We start from the raw sequence: 24798 nt of genomic DNA on the forward strand, positions 1-24798 counted from the left end.
CCTTCTGCAAAGGCAACGTCGCTCTCCTGCCCAAATCCCATGGATCCGTCAGACAGCCAGAGGCTCTTCTTGGAGAGGAGGTACATCTGGGTGTTCAAGCTAAACTCAGCTGCCACTGGGTCACTGACCTAAAACCAAGTGTAAAAGCCCTCTTATGTGTTGTTGATGGTTCTGGTGGCGCACAAACACATTATTTGCAGAAACACACATGTGCTGTACCCTGGCATAAAAAACACTAAACACTGCACTGTGATCAGTTTTCATGTCCAACCAAACCGACTTAAGGAATTATGACACTGGCTTTGTCCTTCTTAAGAAGGCAAAATGGTCAACATTAAACCATTTTTTAAAACATTTTTTTGATGTGGGTCATTTTTAAAGTCTTCACTGAATTCGTTACAATATTGCCTCTGTTTTTTATGTTCTGGTTTTTTTGGCTGCTAGGCATGTGGGATCTTAGCTTCCTGACCAGGGATCAAACCTGCGTCCCCTGCATTGGAAGCTGAAGCCTTAACCACTGGACCACCAGGGAGGTTCCAAGGTTAAATCATTTTTTAAATGGGACTAACTAGCATTGCTTGAGCTTATTTCCACTGATTTATTGGGATATATAAAGGATGTATATACATATCCTTTATATATATAAAGGATATATAAATTGGGATATATAAAGGATATGTATATGTATATCCTTTGTATATATATAAAGGATATATAAATATCTCGGTCAGTGGAAGGCCAACATTTAGTGTAAGTTCTTGGGCAAAAGATTTTCTCATATTTCTTTTAATGCATATTGACGATTTGGTACATTGAGGCGGCGTAAATGACAGGATATTCATTCTCCTCAATGATCAAGAGCAAGACAAAGAAGTGCAGAACTCTGGGGAAAAGTCTCAAATCTCCAAGGTAGCAGACTCCAGAGGAGACCAGATCACATAAGAAACAGTAACCCTTACAGACTCTTAAACTGTGGATTTGATATACTGAACCAGTAAGTAATAAAGGGCAATTCTTTCCTCTTTCTTTCCCCTCTTGCTCCCTTCCTGCCTGACTTCCTTTTTTCTCAGCATGCAAGAATTGAAGTCACTGGGTGAGAATTTTTTTTTTTAACTGATAAAAGTAAACTATGCCTTTAACAAAGGGCTTCTACATGGGAAAAGGGACTTCCCTATAACTCAAACCGTAAAGAATCTGCCCACAATGAAGGAGACCAGGGTTTGATCCCTGGGTCTGGAAGATCCTCTGGAGAAGGGAATGGCAATTCACTCCAGTATTCTTGCCTGGAGAATCCCATGGACAGAGGAACCTGGCAGGCTACAGTCCATGGGGTCGCAGAGACAGACATGACTGAGCAACTAACACACACACGTACACACGGGAAAAAGCATTCTATGAGACACACCTGTTGGAAGCGGATGTCAAGGTCAAAAGTGATAGGCTCTCTGGGGTTGCAGGTGACAGGCAGGCGGAATTCCTGATGGGATGGGGTGGTGCATGGCAGCAGTTTTACTGTGTAGGTCCCCGAGTAGTCACGGACCTTTAAGGAGCAGAGAGTTTGTGCTTTTCACTTAAAAATCTGAGGCGCAATCAAAGGAAGTAACAAAGACAAATGAAGAGTCTTAGTCACTTACTGCAAAGTCAGATACGAAGCTCCACTGCTGGACTGGCTGGTTATAGGTTGGTTCACTTCTTATGAGACGCAGGGAAAACGTTAGACCTGGATGATCGACTGACATGATCATTGAGCTTGTGAAGGATGCTAGAAAATTGCCAACAACAATAATGGTCTAGTGGTTAAAAGGATCATAACAGTTTAGAGTGTTCAAAGTGCCTTATGATACCTTATTTGCATGTATTCTTATAATAAGCCTACAAAGTTGGTATAATTATCCTCATTTCTCAGATAAAGAAACTGGACTAAGAGTGACTGTGTGACTCTCTCCGGATCACACAGCTGGCACACAGCATATGTGCCTTCTCATTCCTAATGCAGTGCTTTTTCCACTCTATCATTCTGCCAAAAAATAATTGTACAGAAATGCTCAGATGGTTCAAGGCTACTTTCCAGGGAGGCACAGCAGTTCAATAAAGGCTGATGTGAATGCACTCATTGTGCACTGAAGCTATGAAGTGAACCTCAGTCTACTCGCCTCTGGGTAGACAGATCCGGGAAAACCCAATTTATAAATGGAGTCTAATTTTAATTAGATTGCCTCAATCGTGTCTAAACAAAGACTCAGTTTATTAGAAAGGTAGACATGCAGAAGGACACTGTAAAGACCAGGAAATCCTCATTTTGCAAAACAGTCAGCTGCAATAAAGCTAAATGATTCTTTTTGGTTCTGTATTTCGGAACTCAGACTCACAAAATTACAGCAAACCATCTTTCTCTTCCTGTGTCTTCAGGCTTAGCCTCTCTTTTGTTTAGAGCTTGGATCCAGAAAAAGGAAGGACACAGAAGACAGCACGTGAACTATTTCCCCCTTCCAATCTGACATGAGTTGGCACACCAGTAAAATGTGCAAGCCAGTTTAGTAATGTGAAGTCGAATAAGAAGTTATTTCTGATGAAATGGAATTTTTAGAAAAGCTTAAACATGGGACATTAGTGACTGCCACATTATTGATATGTATAGCACAATCTGCCAAATTAGTAAAATTACGTAGCTAATACTTTAGAAAGTTAACATGTCTGAAACTAGGTATCATAGAGAAATGCTACTTCTGACACCATTATAACGGTCTCTTACAATACCTGGAAAAGAGCTGTGCTTGCTGAATAAACGGTCAAATTTCTGAACAATGCATTTAAAGTAGAGAATGGGAATGTTATAGCTATGCTCTCTATCTAAAGGAAAATTCCTCTTAATTAACTTGGTAGATTTTTCTTTTATTTCTTTTGTTTAATTAATTTATTTTTTTGGCCGTACCACATGGCTTGTGATCTCTATTCCTTGACTAGGGATTGAACCTAGGCCACGGAAGTGAAAATGTTGGATCTTGACCACTAGGGAACTCCCGATAGAATTTTTGTTTAAATTAACTTTAATCTTTTGGTATTTCCTCTAGAAGTCTAGAGTGATGATTTTGTAGTTTATGAGACATATAGCTGAACAGTGATCAAGCCCTCATGTAGATACTCGCACATACACAATTCATTTGAAATTAAGGGCTTCAAAGCTCATAGGTAAGCATGTGGAAACACATGCAAATATGGAAAACCTATCTTCTTTTTTTGTCTGCAGAGTGGCTGTTTGTGGGTAATGGGGCTTACCAGGATGTGACAGCACAAACAAGCCATGGAACTGAGCCTCTGTCTTGAAGTTCACGACCAAACGCCCCTCTTCACCGATGCGCATGCTGGTTGGGTAGAGAGAACCTAGGATGGGACGATTCACAAGAGTGGAAATATTGGTGACCAGCAGCTCCAAACGTATGGAGTTTCTTCCAAAGCCAAATTCAGATTCATCTCATGTTTAAGTATTCTAGCCAAAGGGTATTATCAGAAAAATTCTAAGTGATCAGAGAGACAGAAGTATTCTTATTTTGTTCTGTTTTTCTAACAAGAAGAATTGTCTGGAAGGCAGGCAAAATAGAATTAGGTCATACGAGTGAGGTCCATATGAAATATATGGATTGACAACAATAGGCCAAAGTATTCTTGAAGCTTTGGTCTACATAAATTAAACTGTAAATGAGAGACAGAATGAACTGGTCAGACTTTGAAGATCTGCACATGTAGGTGGAAACAGGTTTGTGTTCTCCAGAATAATTCCAAATGTTATAGGCTTGATGAAAACTCCAAAGGCTTCCTAAGAAATTTAGCAAGTTGATCAAAGTTGGCTCCAGGTATAAGAAGGAAACCTGAGATTCTTATGTGGAAGCTGAGAACTGAGCGATGAATCTGCAGTAAGATTCACTTAAATATACATTTCTAAGGCAAGATATGGGATTAAAACATTTGTAGGGATCTAAAAGGTTTATTCAGGGTGATCATATTACCTTTCACATAGCCTTAAGGTAATCTTAAAGCCAGTCCATTCTGAAGGAAATCAGCCCTGGGATTTCTTTGGAAGGAATGATGCTAAAGCTGAAACTCCAGTACTTTGGCCACCTCATGCGAAGAGTTGACTCATTGGAAAAGACTCTGATGCTGGGAGGGATTGGGGGCAAGAGGAGAAGGGGACGACAGAGGATGAGATGGCTGGATGGCATCACTGACTCGATGGACGTGAGTCTCAGTGAACTCCGGGAGTTGGTGATGGACAGGGAGGCCTGGTGTGCTGTGATTCATGGGGTCGCAAAGAGTCAGACACGACTGAGCGACTGAACTGAACTGAACTGAATCTCTTTAAGATAACAGATTTTGAGATTTTTGAGAAAATATCAACAGTATTTTCTCTCTGGCTCATAAAAGGTCATGATGGTCAGACATGCAAGGAACCAGAACAGCAGTATGTGCTTGAAAAGAAACAGCATTAATTCTACCAATGGAGTAATTTACTTTATGCTTATGGACTTTGAATTATGGTTCTGACACTGAGATTGAAACTAAGTTATTATTTGGGGCAAATGATTTTGGGGCCCAACAGTTAGTGGCTCACACCACCACTCTTCCAAGGCATTCAGCTTAAGTATTACAAAATAATAGAATTTTTAAACTGAAAGAATATTAGAAGTCTAGTCTATCTTTCATAAGAAGTTGAGTGCCAGAGATTAAGCAATATGTTTGAGATCACACAGCTAGTTAGCTGTAAACCCAGAAATAGAATCTGGGACACAATTTATACTAGGCTTTAAAACGCCTCTCTCACTTTCAGAAACAAAAATGTGTAAGTTTTTCTCTGAATTCTTTCTTTTCTTTCAATTGGAACTTCCTCCATCCATTATCTAAAATCTAGAGGGAGAGATAGATTGTGTTGAGTACCGCATGAGCGATTAATTACCTTAAATGGACATTATATTTAATAGTCACAAATGCAAAAATTTAAGGCATTGATATAATTTAGTTAAAATAGATTTTTCCGTGACAAAATGAAATTATTTTAAAGTATGAACAATAACAGTAAAATTGAAAGTTGCTTCTCTTATTTTTAGCTGCGGTAAAAATGTCACTTAAGTCATTCATACAGGTAAGAAAAATGTTAATTTTCCAAGTTTCTGTTAACTCACCTTGGAGTTCAGCTTCTGGGGGGCTGCCAATTCCATCGGTCCACAAGATGGCAGTGTCATACACGAATGTCAGACGGAGTTCGGACTTCAAGTCAAAATGCTGCCAGCCTCCGACCCCAGCGGGGGAGTGGAACACATAGGAGACGTACAGAGGGACTCGGAGAGTCACGTAGGACTGCACGAGGTTTAGGACCTAAAACAATACAATTATGTCTATCAGCACCATCTGGGGTTAATTAAACACACTTAATTTTGTACAAGCCATTTTCTCCTTTCACTTATCTGAAGATTTTGAGTTAATCATCGAGGAAAAGAAATGAGAGCATTGACAACACTACTGCCCCCTCACTTAATTTTGGATTGGGGTCATGGAGGATAAATAATTATGTACTGAGCGCCTACCACTGACATTGTGTTGGGTTCCCAAATAAAGCTACTCAATATTTTCATTCTCTCCCATAATTGTATTTATAGGTATGTGTGAATGACTGAATGAATGGATAGAGGGGTGAAGGATAGAGACAGGAGAGTTAAGACTGAAAGAAATAAAGCAAATTTCCCAACAGAAATTTCCCACGTCCTCCTGGAGTAGCCCTGCCAGTAACAGATACCAGTCTTTGGCCCATGCTTGTTCTACTCTTTCACACTTGATTATATTCCAAAGCTGAGCGTTGTCTTATGATCACCTACCAAAGGTTATCATCCTTAATTCTCAGAATAGCCCTGAAGAATAGCAGGGCAAAGACAACTATCTTCTTCTTATACATGAGGAAATGGGCTTAGGTCAGATCATACTGCTCACAAGTTTGAGTCAGGTTTTCTGATATATCTATTTCTCCTTCTATGTTGAGCTGGCAATAGGAATCACACATGTGAGTTACTGAATAATTAAAAACATGATAAACTCTCATTTATCATGTTTTCATGGAGTTAAAAGTAAACTCCTCAAATCACAAAATGACCACCTGAATCACGAACAAAAATATATCAAATGAAAACCATCTGGGGCTTCCCTCATGGTAAAGAATCCACCTGCCAATGCAGGGGACACAGGTTCGATCCCTGATCCAGAAAGAAAAGATCCCACGTGCGGTGGAGTAACTAGGCCCGTGCACCACAACTATGGAGCCTGTGCCCTACAGTCTGTGCTTCACAACAAGAAAAGCCACCTCAACGAGAAGCCCTTGCATTGTAACTAAAGAAAGCCTGACCAGGAACCAAGACCAAGCACAATCAAAAATAAATAAAAGAAAACCATCCACCAAGCTGTGGATTATTTGATTCTCAGCTGTGTAGTAGCTAATACTCCCCATTATCTTCTAATGTAGCCAGCAGAAGAGGGGCTTTACGTCGAGGTCTTTTAAGATAGCATTTTCTAGGACTTGCTATTCTTGCAGTCATTGAGAAATTGATCTTGAAGTGCAGTTTTAACACCCTGACAGTGTAATGGAGAGTGATTGCTAATCCATATGCCACGAGTAATTAAGATGACTCTTTCATCCTGTGATTTTAATAAACACTCATTAAAAAATAGGCTGCAGACATGGATTCCCAATTAAACTAAAAGAATAATTTTGCCTACATTACACACTATCCATCAAATGTTACCAAGTGTGCTATTTTGGAGAAAACTAACATTGATGTCCTAGGGACAAGTTACTTGGTGTACAGCTCCCTTACTATTTCTTCTTGATTTCATTTGATTTCACTGGTAAACTAGAGTTTAATTGTTCCTGGATGTGGAATCAGCATCTTATTGCATCTTCTTCTCAGCTTAGAATCTCTGTCTAAAGGAATTGGAACCTAAATGGAACTAGGTAGATCATTCAGGTCATTTACCTGTTCATTCCTATAAAAATGAAGAATGCAATGCATTCATTTAACTTCTAAATATCATGTGAATGAGCAGTTAATTTTCTTAATCCAGTACATCAAACATACATTTTAATATGCCATCAATAAACATAATTTTAATGTAATATTTTAAATTATTATTATTATTTTTGTGTCAAGTCTTTGAAACCTGGTATGAATTTTACATGCACAGCACATCCCATTTTGGACTAACCCCATTCTGAATGCTCAATGGCTACACATGGCTAATGACTGCCATATTGGACAGCACAGATTAGACTCTTCTACCTAAGGTCTTTTAATTAGAGCACACATTGAAAACAACAATCATTTAAAAATATTTGACAGTCATGTATCAATAGTCATGATACTCTATGTGGGATACGTGATAGCCATGATATTCTGTGTGGGATATGTGACTTGTGCTTATGTCAAAGGAAACTGAGCCAGAGTTGTTAGAATCTTACTTGAGGATTTCCCACTGGTTGAGATTTTTTTTCTGTTGCTGCTTTTGTTGACAGACACATGTCTATATCATCAAGATGGTGGTGTGTGTGAATGTGTAAGAACAGCTCATAGATCTCAATAGCTTGAAGTCTCAATAAAGTGTGTACTTAGCTACTCAGTGGAGGACATTGTTTGAACAAGTCAGAACTCTTAGCCAAGGTCTCTTGAGTAATAGCAGTCTACACATCCAGGAACACTTGGACGGAGATCTTGGCATCTGTCCCATTAGATGCCTTTCTGAACAACTGTGGTATCAGAGATGAATGAGGGACCTTGAAACAAGGAGGAGTCAATACTAGTCCACAAATTCTTTAGGACAACTCTATAGGACATTACAATAGTAGAATCAGAAATAATCTAAATGACCAATAATAGAAGAATGGTTAAATAATTATGATGGCATGCCAACAAGGTGAAAAATCAAGTTCAGTTCAGTTCAGTCGCTCAGTCGTGTCTGACTCTTTGTGACCCCATGAACTGCAGCACTCCAGGCCTCCCTGTCCATCACCAACTCCCAGAGTCCACCCAAACTCATGTCCATTGAGTCGGTGATGCCATCCAACCATCTCATCCTCTGTCATCTCTTCTCCTCCCGCCCTCAATCTTTTCCAGCATCAGGGTCTTTTCCAATGAGTCAGCGCTTCACATCAGGTGGCCAAAGTATTGGAGTTTCAACTTCAACTTCAGTCCTTCCAATGAACACCCAGGACTGATCTCCTTTAGGATGGACTGGTTGGATCTTCTTGCAGTCCAAGGGACTCTCAAGAGTCTTCTCCAACACCACAGTTCAAAAGCATCAATTCTTTGGTGCTCAGCTTTCTTTATAGTCCAAGTCTCACATTCATACGTGACCACTGGAAAAACTGTGGCCTTGACTAGACGGACCTTTGTTGACAAAGTAATGTCTTTGCTTTTTAATATGAAAGATCAAGTAGTAACCAAAAATCATGTTTATGAAGGACTCCCTTGGTGATCTGGTAGTTAAGAATCGGCCTGCCAATGCAAGTGACACGGGTTCGATTTCTGGTTCAGGAAGATTCCACATGCCACAGGGCAGCTAAGCCCACGCACCACAACTACTGAGCCTGTGCACCCTAGAGCCTGTGCTCTGCAACAACAGAAGCCACTGCAGTGAGAAGCCCACACACTGCAACTAGAGAGTCGCCCCCATTCGCTGCAACGAGAGAAAGCCCGTGCGCCGCAACGAAGACCCAGTGCAGCTGAAAATACACATATAAACATAAGGGCTTCCCTGGGGACTCAGTAAAGAATCTGCCTGCCAATGCAGGAGACAGGAGTTCGATCCCTGGTCCAGAAAGACCCCACATGCTGCGGAGCAACTAAGCCAGCATGCCACAACTACTGCGGCCTGCACGCTCTGGAGCCTGTGCTCCGCAGCGATGGAGGAGCCCTGCTCGCTGCAACTAGAGAAAAGCCCGCACAGCGACAACAACCCGGAACAGCCAATAAGTAAGTAAAATCTAAAACCATAGAAAAAATCATGTCTGGGATGAATTTTCCTTGTCAAGGAGGAAAAGGATTATAATATGTTAAATTAAAAAGCCATAACCAAAGAGTATAAATAATATGCCGTTACTATTAAAAATGCATATACATATTGAAAAGAGACTAGAAAATATGCCTGTGTACAGTGATTGTGGATAAGGAGTGAGTTCTTTTGTAAACTTTTGGTTTCCCAGCTTTCCATAGAACTATCATTACTTTCACTAACAAAAAAACCTACATCACTAAACATATTGACAAGCTTGACAACATAGGAAGCAATGTACTTCATGAAAGTTATACATTTTGGATTCTTCTTGCTATTTCTCACAAAATGATTTAGAGTGGCTTACAATTTTTCTTTTAAGAGTAAATTGGTGTGCTAAGTGGAAAATAATGGGATGGAAAGAGATGACTTCTAAAGTAGATTCTAGCCTCAGGGGTGTATGTTTCTAAATCAAACAGTTTTTTTTTTTTTTTTTAAAGGAAAATTATTCCACTGATCAAAACAACTAAGAAAAAACATGCATACTTTTCCAGAATTATATTATGTCTTTTCATGAGTAAACTGCCATTTCATGTGATTGAAGTTGAATTTCTGCAACTTGTTCATTCTCCTTGAATAATGTTATCTGTTGCTAATAAGGTGAGAGTTAAACCTCTGACCTTTCAATACTGCTGACCAGGCTGTGAAAGGTGGAATGAACTGAGATCTTTTACTCTTAAGAGAAGTCGTTTACAAGAGAAAGTCTCCAAAAGAATCCAACAGTTTAAAAATTTAGTTCAACTTTAATGACTATTTTGCATCACTAGTGTTTTTCATTGTTTCATTGTTTCACCCAAACAATGTAAAAGTTTATTCATAAACGAGGTCACACAAAACGATGGAGCAGAATAATTTTCAATTTATCTTTATTTCTCTCTTCCTGCTGAATCTGCTTTTACATTTTAGAAACTAACTATTAAGAGGGATTTTAGCATTGACTATCATTAGAGAAATTCCAAATTTCTTTTTGTTGGAAAGTAAATTGTTAACTTTTATAAGAGTGAGTATTTAACTCCTGTAACTCGACTTGGAGGGAGTTTAACGTCTGTGTTTGATGTCCTCACCGGGTACCCATACAGACCCTGGCACAGAGTAGGTGCTTATTCAATATTTCTTTAATGAATAAGTGGGCAATAAATTAGATAGAAAAAGCAGAACCAGTCTTGTGTGCGTGTGTGCTCAGCTGTGTCTGACTTTTTGCAACCCTTTATATTGTAGCCTGCTAGGCTCCTCTGTCCATTGGATTTTTCAGGCAAGAATACTGGTGTGGGTTGCCATAACTTACTCCAGTTGATCTTCCTGACCCAGCGACTGAACCCACATCTCCTGCATTGCAGGCGGATTTTTTTTACTGTTGAGCCACAATGAATAAGACAGAAAAAGCAGAACAAGTCTTAATATTAGCTAAAACTAGTTGTAATCAAACTGAATAAAACTTAATAAAACTTCATTTGCTGTTAACAGAGAACTATCTTGGATATTTCATGTGATTCTTTCAGTTTGGCAACTCTGTCTTGTAAGTTAAATAACTTGAAGCTGGGAGGTTAGACAAGCCAGAAACCTTTAAAAGTGTGCTACAAAACAGCTTTTTAGTCACAGAGAAAAATGCAGAGACCTGGCAATATTTCCAGGCAGTAGCTCTTGCTACTAAGAACATGAAAGATAAAAATCGGTCCTTCATCATGTTGTTCTTGGCAGAAGCAATTACCACTTAGTAAAATTGGTTTGCATAGTGATTACCTTGATCTAAGTTGGCAAGTCTAGAAGAGGACTAGAAGGAGCAAGGTACCTCTATTTGCTGCTTGGCCAGGGAGACGCGGTATTGGCAGAAGACAAACAGACCCGGGCTTATTTCTGTTCTTGTATAAGGAACAGAGAACAGAGTTTATTTGTCTTTCTTGCAATTTCATCTGTGACCATAACCATTCCTCATGTTCACCCAACTAAATGACACTGAACTCACTCAAATAAATGTCCAGATAAGTATCATGATGTGGTTAAGAGCAGAGGCTTACAAACAAATTGAATTGGGATGAGTTATTTGAATTCTCTTTGCTTCAGCATCTCCAAAAAGGGAAAAAAAATCATATTTGTCTCATAGTGTTTTTGTGAGGGCAGATTTAGTGGAAAAACGTAAGGTACTTAGACATGATGACAGGTATAAGGTAAGCATTAAACAGATGTTAGCTATACTATTATTGTCTTCCCTGATGGCTCAGTTGGTAAAGAATCCGCCTACAATGCAGGAGATGCAGGGTCGATCCACGGCTTAGGAAGATCCTGGAGTACGAAATGACAACCCACTCCGGTATTCTTGCTGGGAAAATCCCATGAACAGAGGAGCCTGGCGGGCTACACTCCATGGCGTCCCAAAGAGTCGGACACAACTGACGTGACTGAGCCAGGGTAACTGCAGGCTTTTCAGGAGGGAAGCCTGTCTGGATTGCATGCATAAAAGATAGAAAAGTACTGCCATTTTGCAGAGAAGATAGAAAACATTCTTGAGACTAAAAAGTGACCATAGACTCGATAAGATGTACAGAGAAGCTCCATGGTACGAAAAGCTTTTTAAAAAACAAGAACCAGAACAACAGTGGAATCCTATTACTATGTCCCATTGTGTTTATGGCAGTAGAGCCCATGACTCTGGCAAGATCCTGAGAGAAGAGCATCCAGACAGAACACAGGAATGATTTAATAATGCATCGAAAACAGGCTCTGTAAGGAACAATCAAAAGACTGGAGATACTTGTCCTCTAAAGAAAAAGGCTGATGTAGATGTGTCAACGTGAGTCTTTATTCTGGGGATAGGACTTTGTTTCTTTCATGTTTCTTCCAGGTGGCAAAGAGCGACTTGAAGAGGTAACACTTATGAGGGTTTAAGTAACCTGCCCAAGAAGACGGAGCTAGAAAATGTCAGAGCCAACTTTAGGTCTGCATTTGCTAAATATCAATATGCAGGCTCTTTACACCCTTCTATACTGTCTTCCTGTTGGTGTTCTTACTTGGGATTTTTAGTAATTCAAGCAAGTTTCTGGGCATTTGTTGCTTTTAGAGGATGTAGAGATAAAGTCTCACATCCTTGGAGTCCAATAGATCCCAGACATAAAATACATGGCCATTCGACATCAACGCCAGCAGAACTGCTCCAGGTTTACAGCTTTGTTCTGGGGGTAAACCCACAGTTATGATCTACATTCCCCTTACTACTAGTTTTCTTATATTTTAACATCACAGGAATATAGCACAGAAAGAAATATAGACTCATGGTTAAATTTTGAAAGACAAGATTATTCTGGATACCATTTGACACTTTAATGTATGCATGTGTGCTAAGCCTGCTAGGCTCCTTTGTCCATGGGATTCTTCAGTCAAGAATACTGGAGTGGGTTGCTGTGCCTCTTCCAGGGGATCTTCCCGACCCAGGGATCGAACCCACATTTCTTACATCTACTGCATTAGCAGGCAGGGTCTTTACCACTAGCGCCACCTGGGAAGCCCTAGTTTAATGTATAAGCCTACTTATATAAACTTTTGTTCAGCCCGGTAGGACGGAGCAAGAGTTTTAATTAAAATACTCATTTCAAATCTAAGCTACACCCTATATATTTTAGATTCTCTGTTATAACTGCTAATGAAGACCTTGCTTCACCACCATTTTAATAACAACTTTGCTGCTGATGGTGGTGGTGATGGGGGGTGGAGTGTGTGTATGTGTGTCTATTTTTATGTATAAATGTCTGCCTGTGTAGTATGAAGAGGAATAAGTAATTGTAGAGTAGAAATAACAGTAAGCTTTAAATGAAAATACTTTTGACTATGTTAGTGATGGACTACGTTAGTGATGAACCAGATAAGGAAGAAAAGGGGAGAAAACTAGAAAGATAAAGGAGGCACAATGGAGGCAGAAGGAGAGAAAGATAGACGGTAGGTAAAGAAGAAAGTAAGGAGGGAGAAAAACTGGACTGACTCTGAGGACTAAATCCTTACTTTAGATGGTTCATGATACATCCCAGGCATCTGGAACACAACACAAAAAATGCAAATGTATACTTCGAAGAGAAATTAGTATTTGCAGTTTTATAATATCAGAGTAGATTTGGAGCTTACAGCATAGTTATATGGTGTCCTTTCAATCCAAAGATAATGCTACTGACCCATTGCTTAAAAAAAGACATAGATTTCTAGAAATAGACATGGATTTTTATAGCACTCGTGCCAATCACCTACTCTTTCTTGTGCCCAATAACCTACATCACCAAGATGGAAAACAGAAGCTGGGACTTCTGTCCAACCGGTTTGTCCAGTGACCAAAGCTCAGATGTTAAATGTCCATACCTGTCCATCGGTTCCAATGGTCCCTCCACAGTCAGTGAGCAGCTCGGACATGTCGTAGTAGCTAACAAACTCCCATAAGCAGGCCTCTAGGTTCAGGTTTCGGTAGAAGCGTAAGGTATTGGAGCCTCTGATAGATGAGCTGTACTGGTAAGGATAAGTCTCTCCAATTATTTCTGGATTTTTGGTAGCATCAGTCAAGAAACCGTGGTGGGTCTTTACTTCGGTGTAATCCAAGAGGTTGGAGCACTTGTGGTTTCCAACACGGGTACCATCAGGGCTGAGTGTGAGCTCAAAGTTGGAAAGCTCTTTGGTAGAGATTACAGGGAGCATGCCTACAAGGAATTGTGATAATCACTGTTACCATTTTCACCAACAGCAAAGGGCTTTGAACACTTGCTTTATAATCTCTTTATCTCTTGAAAAGCTAAGTGAGCAGTGACAGATCAGATGGTAAAGAATTGCCTGCAATGCAGGAAACCAGGGTTCAGTCCCTGGGTTGGGAAGATCCCCTGGAGAAGGCAATGGCACCCCACTCCAGTATTCTTGCCTGGAAAATCCCATGGACAGAGGAGCCTGGTGGGGTGCAGTCCATGGGGTCGCTAAGAGTCGGACACGACTGAGCGACTTCACTTTCACTTTTCACTTTCATGCATTGGAGAAGGAAATGGCAACCCACTCCAGTGTTCTTGCCTGGAGAATCCCGGGGATGGAGGAGCCTGGTGGGCTGCCATCTATGGGGTCGCACAGAGTTGGACATGACTGAAGTGACTTAGCAGCAGCAGATATATATAATATTGCCTAATATTGCCTAAAGCTTCCTGTCCATTAGCTACTTAAACTATAACTAATGTACCAAGTAATAGAATTAATGTTTATATACTTTAGATATAAAGTGAATTAAGAGGAATAGAATATGAAACTGTCTTCTGTACATTGGGAAATGTTCCTAAAGTGTGGATAAAGTTACTGACTCAGAAATTCTGGCTGCACTTCGCTATCCAGAGAAAATGAACACAGAATTTAACATTGTTAGGGGTATTTTTATCTTATTTTAATGCCTAAGAAATGTCTTAGTTGTTGCAATAAATATTGGCAGAGATTTATGAGATTCTTGCTATGAAAAAGCAAATAGATGTTGAAGGCAGGGACTGAGATATCATGTGCTTTAATGTAAATGTAAGTTCAAGAGTTTTGAAGGCACACTATGCCATTTTGTAAAACCACATCAACCAAAGCTTTGTTTCATTGTGTTGTGACACGTATGACACTTACCTAATTTTAAACACTGAAATTGTCAGAAAAAATAAAACTGGACAGACAGATAGCAAAATACACTCAAAAGAAGCAAGACTTGAAACTTAATGTAAACTGAGCATTTATTGTACACTTGGTTATTCAGAAAACAGGCAGACCTCAGAGATACCACAGGTTTGGTTCTAGATCACCGCAATAAAGTGAATATAAAAATGAAGTGAGTTCCATGAATTTTTTTGTTTCCCAGTGCAACTATACTGTAAAGTGTGTGATAGCGTCACGTCTAAAACACAATGGACCCACCTTCACTGAAAAATATTTTATTGTTGAAAAATGCTAACCATCACCCGAGCTTTCAGTGAATCAAAATCTTTATGCTGGCAGAGGGTTTGAAATATCGAGAGAATTACCAAAATGTGGCACAGAGATGTGAAGCAAGCAGATGCTGTTGGGAAAACAGTGCCAACATTGCTGGAAGCAGGGTTGCCACCCACCTTCAACTTGTAAAAACCAGAGTATCTGTGAAGTGCAATGAAATGAGCTCTGCCTGTATTCAGTAAAATAAACCAGGGAAAGAGAAACCCAAGCCATCTCCACGCTTTGCTTACGCAGTCACCTACCGTCTGTGTGGGGCATCGTGACGGTGAGCTTGATGAGGTTCGTGTACTCTGAGTCCTCGGGGCCCGTGTAGCGCAGTTTAGCTGAGAAGGGCTCTGCTCCCACTATCCCTGGCACTCGGGGCTGGCAAAGGCCTAAGGCACAGTGAAGACACTTATGCTAAAAGAAGATAACGGTTGACACCTAAAGTATATACGTTTTTAATAGGCACTATTATTTTTCTCTACTTTAAAATTCTCTGTGGACCATGGCATTGCTGAGAGTAGATACTATGAGGAATCAAAAGACCATTGTGTGACAAGTAATTCCAGCAGATAGTCCAATGGCTACTTCTTAAGACTTGGAGTATCTTCTAAAGTTTGAAAAAAAAGAGTTATTGTTCAATGTGATTTAATATATGCTGTACATCATCGGTTATGGTCATATTCACAAGATTATTTTATTATAAACAGATACAGTAAAAATGACTGAGAAACAATAGGAGAAAAGTGTCAGTTCAGTTACTCAGTTGTGTCCGACTCTGTGACCCCATGAACTGTGGCACGCCAGGCTTCCCTGTCCATCACCAACTCCCGGAGCTTGCTCAAACTCATATCTATCGAGTTGGTGACACCATCCAACCATCTCATCCTCTGTCATCCCCTTCTCCTGCCCTCAATCTTTCCCAGCATCAGGGTCTTTTCCAACGAGTCAGTTCTTCGCATCAGGTGGCCAAAGTATTGGCGTTTCAGCTTCAGCATCAGTCCTTCCAATGAATATTCAGGACTGATTTCCTTTAGGATGGACTGGTTGGATCTCCTTGCAGTCCAAGGGATTCTCAAGAGTCTTCTCCAACACCACAGTTCAAAAGGTATTTATGAGAATGTCAACAAAATTAGAATCAGGCCCTAGCATCAGGCATGTCTGTTTTATTAATAAAGGGTGATTAATTTAAAGTCATTGTTTAATTTTTTTGGCATAAACACAATACTTTGGCTTTAAAAGAAACTTAAAAATCATACATTTTAATCCTGATAAAAGAACATGTTTACTACACTGTTTATTAATATATATTGACCCTGAATATATAAGGGTGGGAGATGGTCCATATAACCTTTCTTGCTGCAACAAACATACTTCTGAAGAATTGTATACAAATGGAATTTTTAGAAATAGAATCTTATAAAAAGAATTATTTTTAAACTCTAGGTTAAAAATTCTGCAGAGTAGAGGGTTAGTTTATGAAGTGGATTTCCTGTCTTTTCAATGTTGTCTCCAGCCACATCTATTTCCCACCTCCACTGTGTCTGGGCTCCAGTCCTGCCTCATCATCAGTTACAGTCAAATTCACAAGATCATTTTAATATAAACAGACATAGTAAAAATGATTGAGAAACAACAGGGAAAAAGTAACTGTGGTTTAACTAAATGAATGAGATTGTTATCCTAGAATTAAATACTTGACTAGTCATAAAATATACATTATTTATAATAAAATAAAGTTAAAAATGTACTCATTTTAGAAATGAAAACTAGAATCAGAGAATCTTAAAGAGACTAAAATACATAGTTTTCTCTCTCTATATGGTTTCTTACAGTATGTACTTCCCTTATTAACTCCCTTGTAATAATAAAGTATAGACACTCTTGCATACCTCTGTTCTTGGACTGTCCTTCCCCTCCTGCCCCAGCAAGCTCCTGCTCATCCAACACCCAGCTGGGAGTGCCCTGGCTTTGCACCTTCACATGAGCCACGCTGCCCAGATCCGACCCGCGTGTACCATCTGCTTCATCTGATCACCCCCCTCTCCCCTACATGCTGCCTTATTTCTCTGCTTGCAGTTCCCAGAATACTCTAGGTTTCCTCGTGTGTCTATGAGTCATTGCTCATGCCTTTCCCCCACTCCTGTTTTCAAAATTCAGCTTAAGCATCTCCTCTTTGATGAAACCTTTCATGATCCATTCAGATTAGAACTCATCACGATGACTTTTGCATTTCTGAGCCCTGGCCAGACTAAAATGTGTCTGTCTTCAACTTGAGTGTGAAGGAAGGGCAGGAATATGGGACGGCAGGAATCCTGCCTTATTTTTCATATTCCAGCAAAATTGTAACATTTGTGTGGTGATTGAAAAATGAACAATGAGTATATATTTGTTTTCTAATGTCTATTTTTGTGAAAATAGATTATCATTTTAAAATACCTATCATTTTAAGAGCAGCAATGGCTCAGATGGTAAAGAATCCTCCTGCAATGCAGGAAACCAGGGTTTGATTCCTGGGTTGGGAAGATCCCCTGGAGAAGGGAATGGTAACCTGCTCCAGTATTCTTGCTTGGAAAATCCCATGGACAGAGGAACCTGGTGGGCTACAGTCCAGGGTTGCAAAGAGTCAGACACAACTGAGTGACTAACACTTTCACTTTATCATTTGAAATTATCAACGTATCACAGAATACATGGGGCATTTGGAGGAATGAAAATAACTAGAAATTAGACATATATAACATTCCTCGGTATTCCAGCAAACATGATGTGAAAACTACCTTCTTCTCTGCCGATGGTCACAATAGGACTCATCAGCTCCAAGCCTTCACTGCCGTCAGCATTCACAGCTCGAGCTGCACACTGCACTCTGGATCCAGGCTGGAAGTATATGGAGTCTAAAGTGATCATCTTGGACGAAGTGAAAAAGGTGTCAAAGTCCACTTCTCTCATGGGGCTGGTCACGCCGTCGGGGCCCGCGGGGGCGCTGATCAGCCATCGGTACCGGGTCAAAGTGTCATTGATGTTCTCACTTGCACAAATAGAGCCTGTTTTTTCATAGTCTGGATATTTAGGGTTGCAAGCCTATGGGAAACAAATAACTATGTTAGGGCCACAGGATAGAACAAGGTGGAAATTATTCCTCTTAAATTCTCTCTACTTTAGTATCTTTGGTGCTACTTTTTTTTCACCCGAAGTCAACAATGCTATTCATGCAACTTTCAAATTCCTATTCCTATCCATGCTAGCTTTCAGGAACTCTGATCTTGCATTTCAAACAGCTTATGGGGCTTTTCCGCCTTTAACTTGGTAACTTGAGTAAAAGTGACACTCATTTCATCATCTCTCGCATCCTTAGAGTTGTCAGATCATCCCTGTTCTTTCTCGCTCCCTCACTTTCCTCTTTTTATTTTGTCCCCCATGTCCAGTGGGTGAGTGAACTTGGTTGATTCTTTTTGTGCACTGTCTCGTAAGTTGGTCCCTTCTTCCCATTCCCAGCATCACCTTTCTATCTAATTCAGAGCCTTTCTAGTCAGGGGACCATTGCTGCCATGGTAACACTTCAATACAACCGCTCTGCTCATGTCATTCTTCTGGGCAAGAGCTCCCTGCTGCTGCTGCTGCTGCTAAGTCCCTTCAGTCGTGTTTGACTCTGTGCGACCCCATGGACTGCAGCCTACCAGGCTCCTCTGTCTATGGGATTCTCCAGGCAAGAATACTGGAATGGGTTGCCACTTCCTTCTCCAGGGCATCTTCCCAACCCAGGGATCAAACCCTTATCTCCTGCATTGCAGGCAAATTCTTTACTGTCTCAGCCACCAGGGAAGCCCGATACATACACTGCTGCTGCTGCTGCTAAGTCGCTTCAGTCGTGTCCGACTCTGTGCGACCCCATAGATGGCAGCTCACCAGGCTCCCCTGTCCCTGGGATTCTCCAGGCAAGAACACTGGAGCGGGTTGCCATTTCCTTCTCCAATGCATGAAAGTGAAAAATGAAAGTGACGTCGCTTAGTCGTGTCCAACCCTCAGTGACCCCATGGACTGCAGCCTTCCAGGCTCCTCCGTCCGTGGGATTTTCCAGGCAGGAGTACTGAAGTGGGGTGCCAGTGCCTTCTCCGATACACACACTACCATGTATAAAATAGCTAGCTAGTGGGAAGCTGCTGTAGAGTGCAGGGAGCTCAGCTCAGGGCCCTGTGATGACTTACAGAGGTGGGAGGGAGGCACTAGAGAGAGGAGATATATGTATACGGACATATAGCTGATTCACTTTGTTGTACAGCAGAAACTAGCAGAACATTGTAAAGCAATATAAAATAAGTAAATGTGTCCTGATTTTTGCTCACAAGGTGCTTATAATTTATAGCAAAGAGAGGGTAACTAAAAAAAGTAATGATAATATGCCATTTGTAATGCAACCATCATTTTGGAATAATATTTCCTTATGTGACTCAAACTAGTGACCCTCCATCAGACCGTCCCAAACCTTCCCTCACAGGTGGAGCTGCGGTTCTATTTCCTAGTTTGTATCATGATAATGCTCATCTTGCCTTATAGTAGAGTGACAGAGTCTTACATATTTTCCTCTTCCTTATTTTTAAATTCCTCGAGCACAAAGTTTATATCTTACTAATTTTTCTCCCAGTGACAGATTCTGAGATAATATGAGATACATACTATGGGCACATTAGTTAGTAAACCTCTGTCAGATGAAAGGGAGAAAAACGGGAGCTTCACTTGAGTAATATTTTCCTCTCCAAAGACCAAAGAGTAAATACTGCAGTATTTTCCCACTTTTATCTCATCATGGCAAAGCCCATGCGACCTTGGTTAATGTTCATAACTATTTTTACTATTTCACAATTTTCCTCCATTTCCTACTCACTGTGATACAGATGACAGGATAACCAGACACAGGCCCAGCACTCTCTTTGGCCCTGGAAGAGTCATCGTACATCAGCAAGGACACAACTTGAGGGACAGAAGGAAAAGTGACATCGGCCATGCTGTTCATTTCTTCTATATACACGATGGCTTTGGTCGCCTTGAAGGAAAAGATAAGTTACCCATGATTATTGAAATATCAGACTCCTGATGCTTCTATTGTGCAGAACAATACCGACAAGTAGGCAAGTACATGGTTTCAATATAATAGCAACTGTCACACCCAGAGACCCTGCGGTGTGACAGGCCCTATGTGGCTTGTTTCTAATGACCCTAGCATGTACAAGGGAGGGGACCTGCGCCCAGGGCAGTCTGTTGGCCAGTGGTCCACAAAGTATGTGGTTGTAATTTTTTCTCCAAATGGTAATGATACTGGCTAAATGTAACTTGGTTTGAAGTGTTGGGGTTGTAAAGTGGAAGATGATGACAAAGTCAGTTAATGAATAGTGGGAGGAAAGCTGAAGGAGCCATGGGAGAAGGTGGATTCTAGGGGTCACGTGAGATTGTGGATCCTGCTGAAGGGGATGGCCGTGCAAAGTGAAGCTTTAGACGGGCAGAAGCACAGCGTGAAGCAAAGGCAGAGGGAGAAGCTGAGTCGCAGACAGAAGAGGGTCCTGTGAATATCTACTGCTCGTAGGGTGATAAGAACACCTTGCTGATACATTTGCCTTAGCTCCTGAACCATCTTCCAATATCTGATGATACCTCACAGTTCCTAAGCCTATACTTACCAATGTCCTCTTAAAAGAGGCTTTGATCACTTAAAGTCATTTGAGTGAATCTCTGTTCCTCTTACTCAGGAGAGGTTAATACAATGCTCCATAAAAATTAAAGACTCATTTCTTAGGTGATCAAGACTTACATTTGAAAAAGATTTGCTGTTCCTACTTCTTGAATTTTAACTATAACTTGAAAAAAAAGCCAAGTAGCAAAAATTATAAAATATTAAAAATACTTGTACTTAAGGGAAAAATATCTTATACTAATAGTGAAGTCACTAATATATAAAAGAAATAGAATAATATAAACATTGGTCAGTTTCTTAAATCTTACGATATCACTTATATGCAAAAATCTTAAAACAATGATACAAATGAACCTATTTACAAAACAGAAACAGATTCACAGATTTAGAGAATGAATTTATGGTTACTAGTGGGGAAGGGTGGTGGGGAGCGATAGAATGGGAGTTTGGGGCTGACATGTACAAATTGCTCTATTTAAAATAGATAAACAACAAAGACCTACTGTATAGCACAGGGAACTTTGCTCAACATTCTGTAATAAATGGGCAAAGAGCTTGAAAAAGAACAGATACACCTATATGCATAACTGAATCACTTTGCTGTAAACCTGGAACTCACACAACATTGTTAATCAACTACTCTACAATATGAAATAAAGATTTAAAAATCCTTTAGTTTTAAAAATTAGGTTTAAAGGTCAAAATTCTATGGAGATTATGGTTATCTTGAAGAAAATCTGGTCGATGATACAATATAAAATAAAATGAAAACAGAAAAGAATTGTTAGGACCGTAACATTTGAGTCTTTGAGCCTCTGGACATCAGTTTAATAGTTATGATGAACAGGTGGGGATTTTGAGGGTTAGAAAATAGTTTCATGGGTTAAAAATGTGTGTTTTAATGAGTTATGGCACTAAACTAATAGCCTCATCCTTGTGCTGAGACTACAAAGCACAAAGGTTAATCCCAGATTCAATCATTATTAGATTCAATCATTATTGACTGAAATGGGAAGGGTAAACTGGGCTGCTGTGGGACTCAGAGACTCTAGTCCTTGACTTCCTACAGACATGATTTTTCAAGAAAGAGACAGGAATCTTTTTTTTTTTTTTTGGCCGTGTCACTTGTCTTGTGGGATCTTGGTTCTCTGACCAGGGATGGAACGCAGGTCCTTGGCAGTAAAGGCGTACAGCCCTAACCATTGAACCACCAGGGAATTTAGGAATTTCTTCATTCTTGTTTTCCAATGGAAGTAACATTTATTTAGGAGGTGAAGAGAGATTATGTGCATCTTCTTTATACAAGTCTAAAGTCCATGACTTAGCTGTATACTGGGGATGGTTACACGCATTTTCCCTGATAAAATGTTGGCCATGACTTTATATCCATATCTGATTACTTACCTGTGTCTCTGCTATCATATTTTCATCAGGTTTTAGGTGGACAGTGAAGGCCTCTCTCATTTCTCTTACGCCATCGAATATTACTTCAATTTCAACAATGTGCTGGGTTTCTCCCTCCTTAAACTCAATTTCTACAAATGCAAAATCACAGGTTTAAATCCTTTACATAGGAATATGAAAAGCTTCTGGTAACCTTTGACAATGACCCACAATGAGAAATACATTTTATATTGTGGCCCAGTATACTTAGACTACGTAAAGATACTCACATATCTTGCACATGTTTATGTGCACATGTGGGTGTGAATAAAATGAATAAAGTTTTTAAAACATCATCTATTCTCACTATATGCATTGCATGCTAATATTTTTCCATTCCATTTTATCCAGAAGAAAACTCTAATCATAAGCTACTAAATTGATTTTTTTGATTCACAGTTTGAAAAAATGCAGAGTGATGGAATAGGCAATTCATAATTCTAATACTGGAACAACCAGACAAACTCACCTCTCATTTCCCAGAATTTCCAGACCAATAGGACGTGTGTCAAATATATGATCACACAGGTATTACTGAGTGTGAATAGTATTTTCATTATGTATGTATCTAGAAAAGCTGGACATAAAATGGTTGCAATTTTTAACATCATGTCAAATTATATTTTAAAAAGACTTCTTTTGTTTGTTGATGTTAATCTTAGAAATGCAGAACATTTTATTAACAAAAGCATTAATGGTGTTTTTGCTCTCACCCTGTTCCTCCTCACTAAAAATAATTCCTTCATTGTTATGAAAATTAAACCCATCATGATAATCCCCTTTTAATCATTTATTCTAAAATTCTCAAGATATTAAAAAATTAATTGATTTTATTGAACTCATGAATAAGCAGCTGACCAAAGTTGGATAAACAACTTTGTGGGCTTTACAATGCCTTTTAAGAAACTGGTTCAGGAGAGAAAATAAAGAATATAATGCATAATCATTCCAATCTGAGAAGATAACAGATGCTGCAGTATTTGATCATTATAATTCTAAATTAAGAAGTCCTTTAAAATGTAACAGAAGAAAATGTGTCTTTAATGTATCTTTCTTTGCCTACTTCCATCAATTATGAAAAAGATTTTTTCTTTAAAATTGTGTTAGTAAGCCAGACTCATCTTTCAAATCAGTTCTGTTTCTCAGTACAGCCATTTCTCACATTGGCCTTAGCCTATAATTTGAGTCCATCAGTCTTATATTTCTCCCACGCCAGGAGGGCTTATGCTTCTTGTTCCAGAGGGTGAAAATAGCTGATCACTTTCGGGTCATCAATTTGTTTGGCTTGACCTGTGGTGATGTTGCAATGGAAAGTTAGTTTCTAATCCTTCAATATCTGGGGATTTCACAGGAAAATACAGATTTTTCATATCTTTTGCACTTTTCTGACTGCACACTGTCATCTGGCTATGACCATACAAGTTTTGCTCAGCAGGGAATGAACTTTCTTGTTGAAGAAGATTTCCATTATTCCATCTTTCCCTCATACCCTCCTTGATCTACTCATTTTCATTGCTTATCTTAGCCTTATAAGCATCTGAGTTCGGCAGTGCTGTGAATTATACAGACCCAGTTTCTAAGAAGTCGAAAACTTCAGTATTTATTTTAAATGCTTAGATTACTGCCTTCTTACATATATGTGCTAAATGACAGTTCTTCCTTCGATCAATATATAGTCTTTATCTGCCACTTTAGTCATTTTTTTAGGGTTTTTTTTTGATGTGGAACATTTAAAAAATCTTTATTGACTTTGTTATAATATTGCATCTGTGATGTACTGTGATGCCTTTTTGGCAAAAAGGCATGTGGAATCTTAGCTCCCTGATCAGGGATTGAACTTGCAGTCCCTGAAATAGAAGGCAAAGTCTTAATCATTGGACTGCCAGAAAAGTCCCCAGACATTTATAACACAAAACTATTTCAACTTTTATTCTATGTTTAATTTTTTGTTTATTGCAAAGGACTGACCACAATTTGGTCCATAAGAAGATGTTATGTTTCAGGAAAGATTAAATTTTTATTATAAACATTTATAAATAGCATGCTCATATTTATAGGACAAAAGAGACACAGGTTGATTTAACATTTTATGTTTTCTCTGACTTCATTTGTCAATTTACTATATACATATGATTTTGTTTTTGTCTTAGCAAAAAGAATGGTTTTATTTCTAAGAAAAATATTTTCTGTTAAAGGTCATATTGTACATATTTAGAAGATGCTTCCTTCATGTAAAACATGCTTATGTTAGAGATACTTATTTCAGATTTTATAATTTCATAGCTGATCAGTTTTTTCCTCTCCTTTTCAGTTTTATGTGATTTATTTCAAATAGATTATCATTCTTTACATAGGAAATAATATGAAGATAACTTTGAAGCTCTATAGCAGTTCATCAGACTTTTACCATATATGCAAAGAAAATACATGGTTCTTTGTAGAAGATGCTGTTTTTTCCTATTGTCTCATTAACTCAGTCAATGACTGATAGTAACTATTAGTCACTTTCTAAACTGTTCTGAAGTTAGCAGACCAAGATGAATGCCTGTAGTCTATGATCACCAAAAACTGTTGGCTGTGGCAGGTAGAAAACTAGAAACGAAGTGGGTAAGGACAATTACTACTACTAA

General features: G+C 39.3%; 1 protein-coding gene across 1 annotated transcript in view; it reads right to left on the minus strand.

Moving 5' to 3' along the window:
- Window positions 1–24798, minus strand: part of FREM2 (FRAS1 related extracellular matrix 2) — a 152552-nt gene that overhangs the window by 7099 nt on the left and 120655 nt on the right. The window contains exons 12-21 of the mRNA XM_061434721.1: window positions 22130–22260; window positions 19922–20080; window positions 17817–18120; window positions 15297–15428; window positions 13423–13754; window positions 5175–5367; window positions 3277–3381; window positions 1635–1762; window positions 1406–1540; window positions 2–128 (exon numbers count right to left, since the gene is read on the minus strand). Of these exons, the coding sequence (XP_061290705.1) occupies window positions 2–128; window positions 1406–1540; window positions 1635–1762; window positions 3277–3381; window positions 5175–5367; window positions 13423–13754; window positions 15297–15428; window positions 17817–18120; window positions 19922–20080; window positions 22130–22260 (1746 nt within the window). The remainder of the gene's footprint in view (window position 1; window positions 129–1405; window positions 1541–1634; window positions 1763–3276; window positions 3382–5174; window positions 5368–13422; window positions 13755–15296; window positions 15429–17816; window positions 18121–19921; window positions 20081–22129; window positions 22261–24798) is intronic.

This window comes from Bos javanicus, chromosome 12 (genome assembly GCF_032452875.1).
Source record: "Bos javanicus breed banteng chromosome 12, ARS-OSU_banteng_1.0, whole genome shotgun sequence".
Taxonomy (NCBI): Eukaryota; Metazoa; Chordata; class Mammalia; order Artiodactyla; family Bovidae; genus Bos; species Bos javanicus.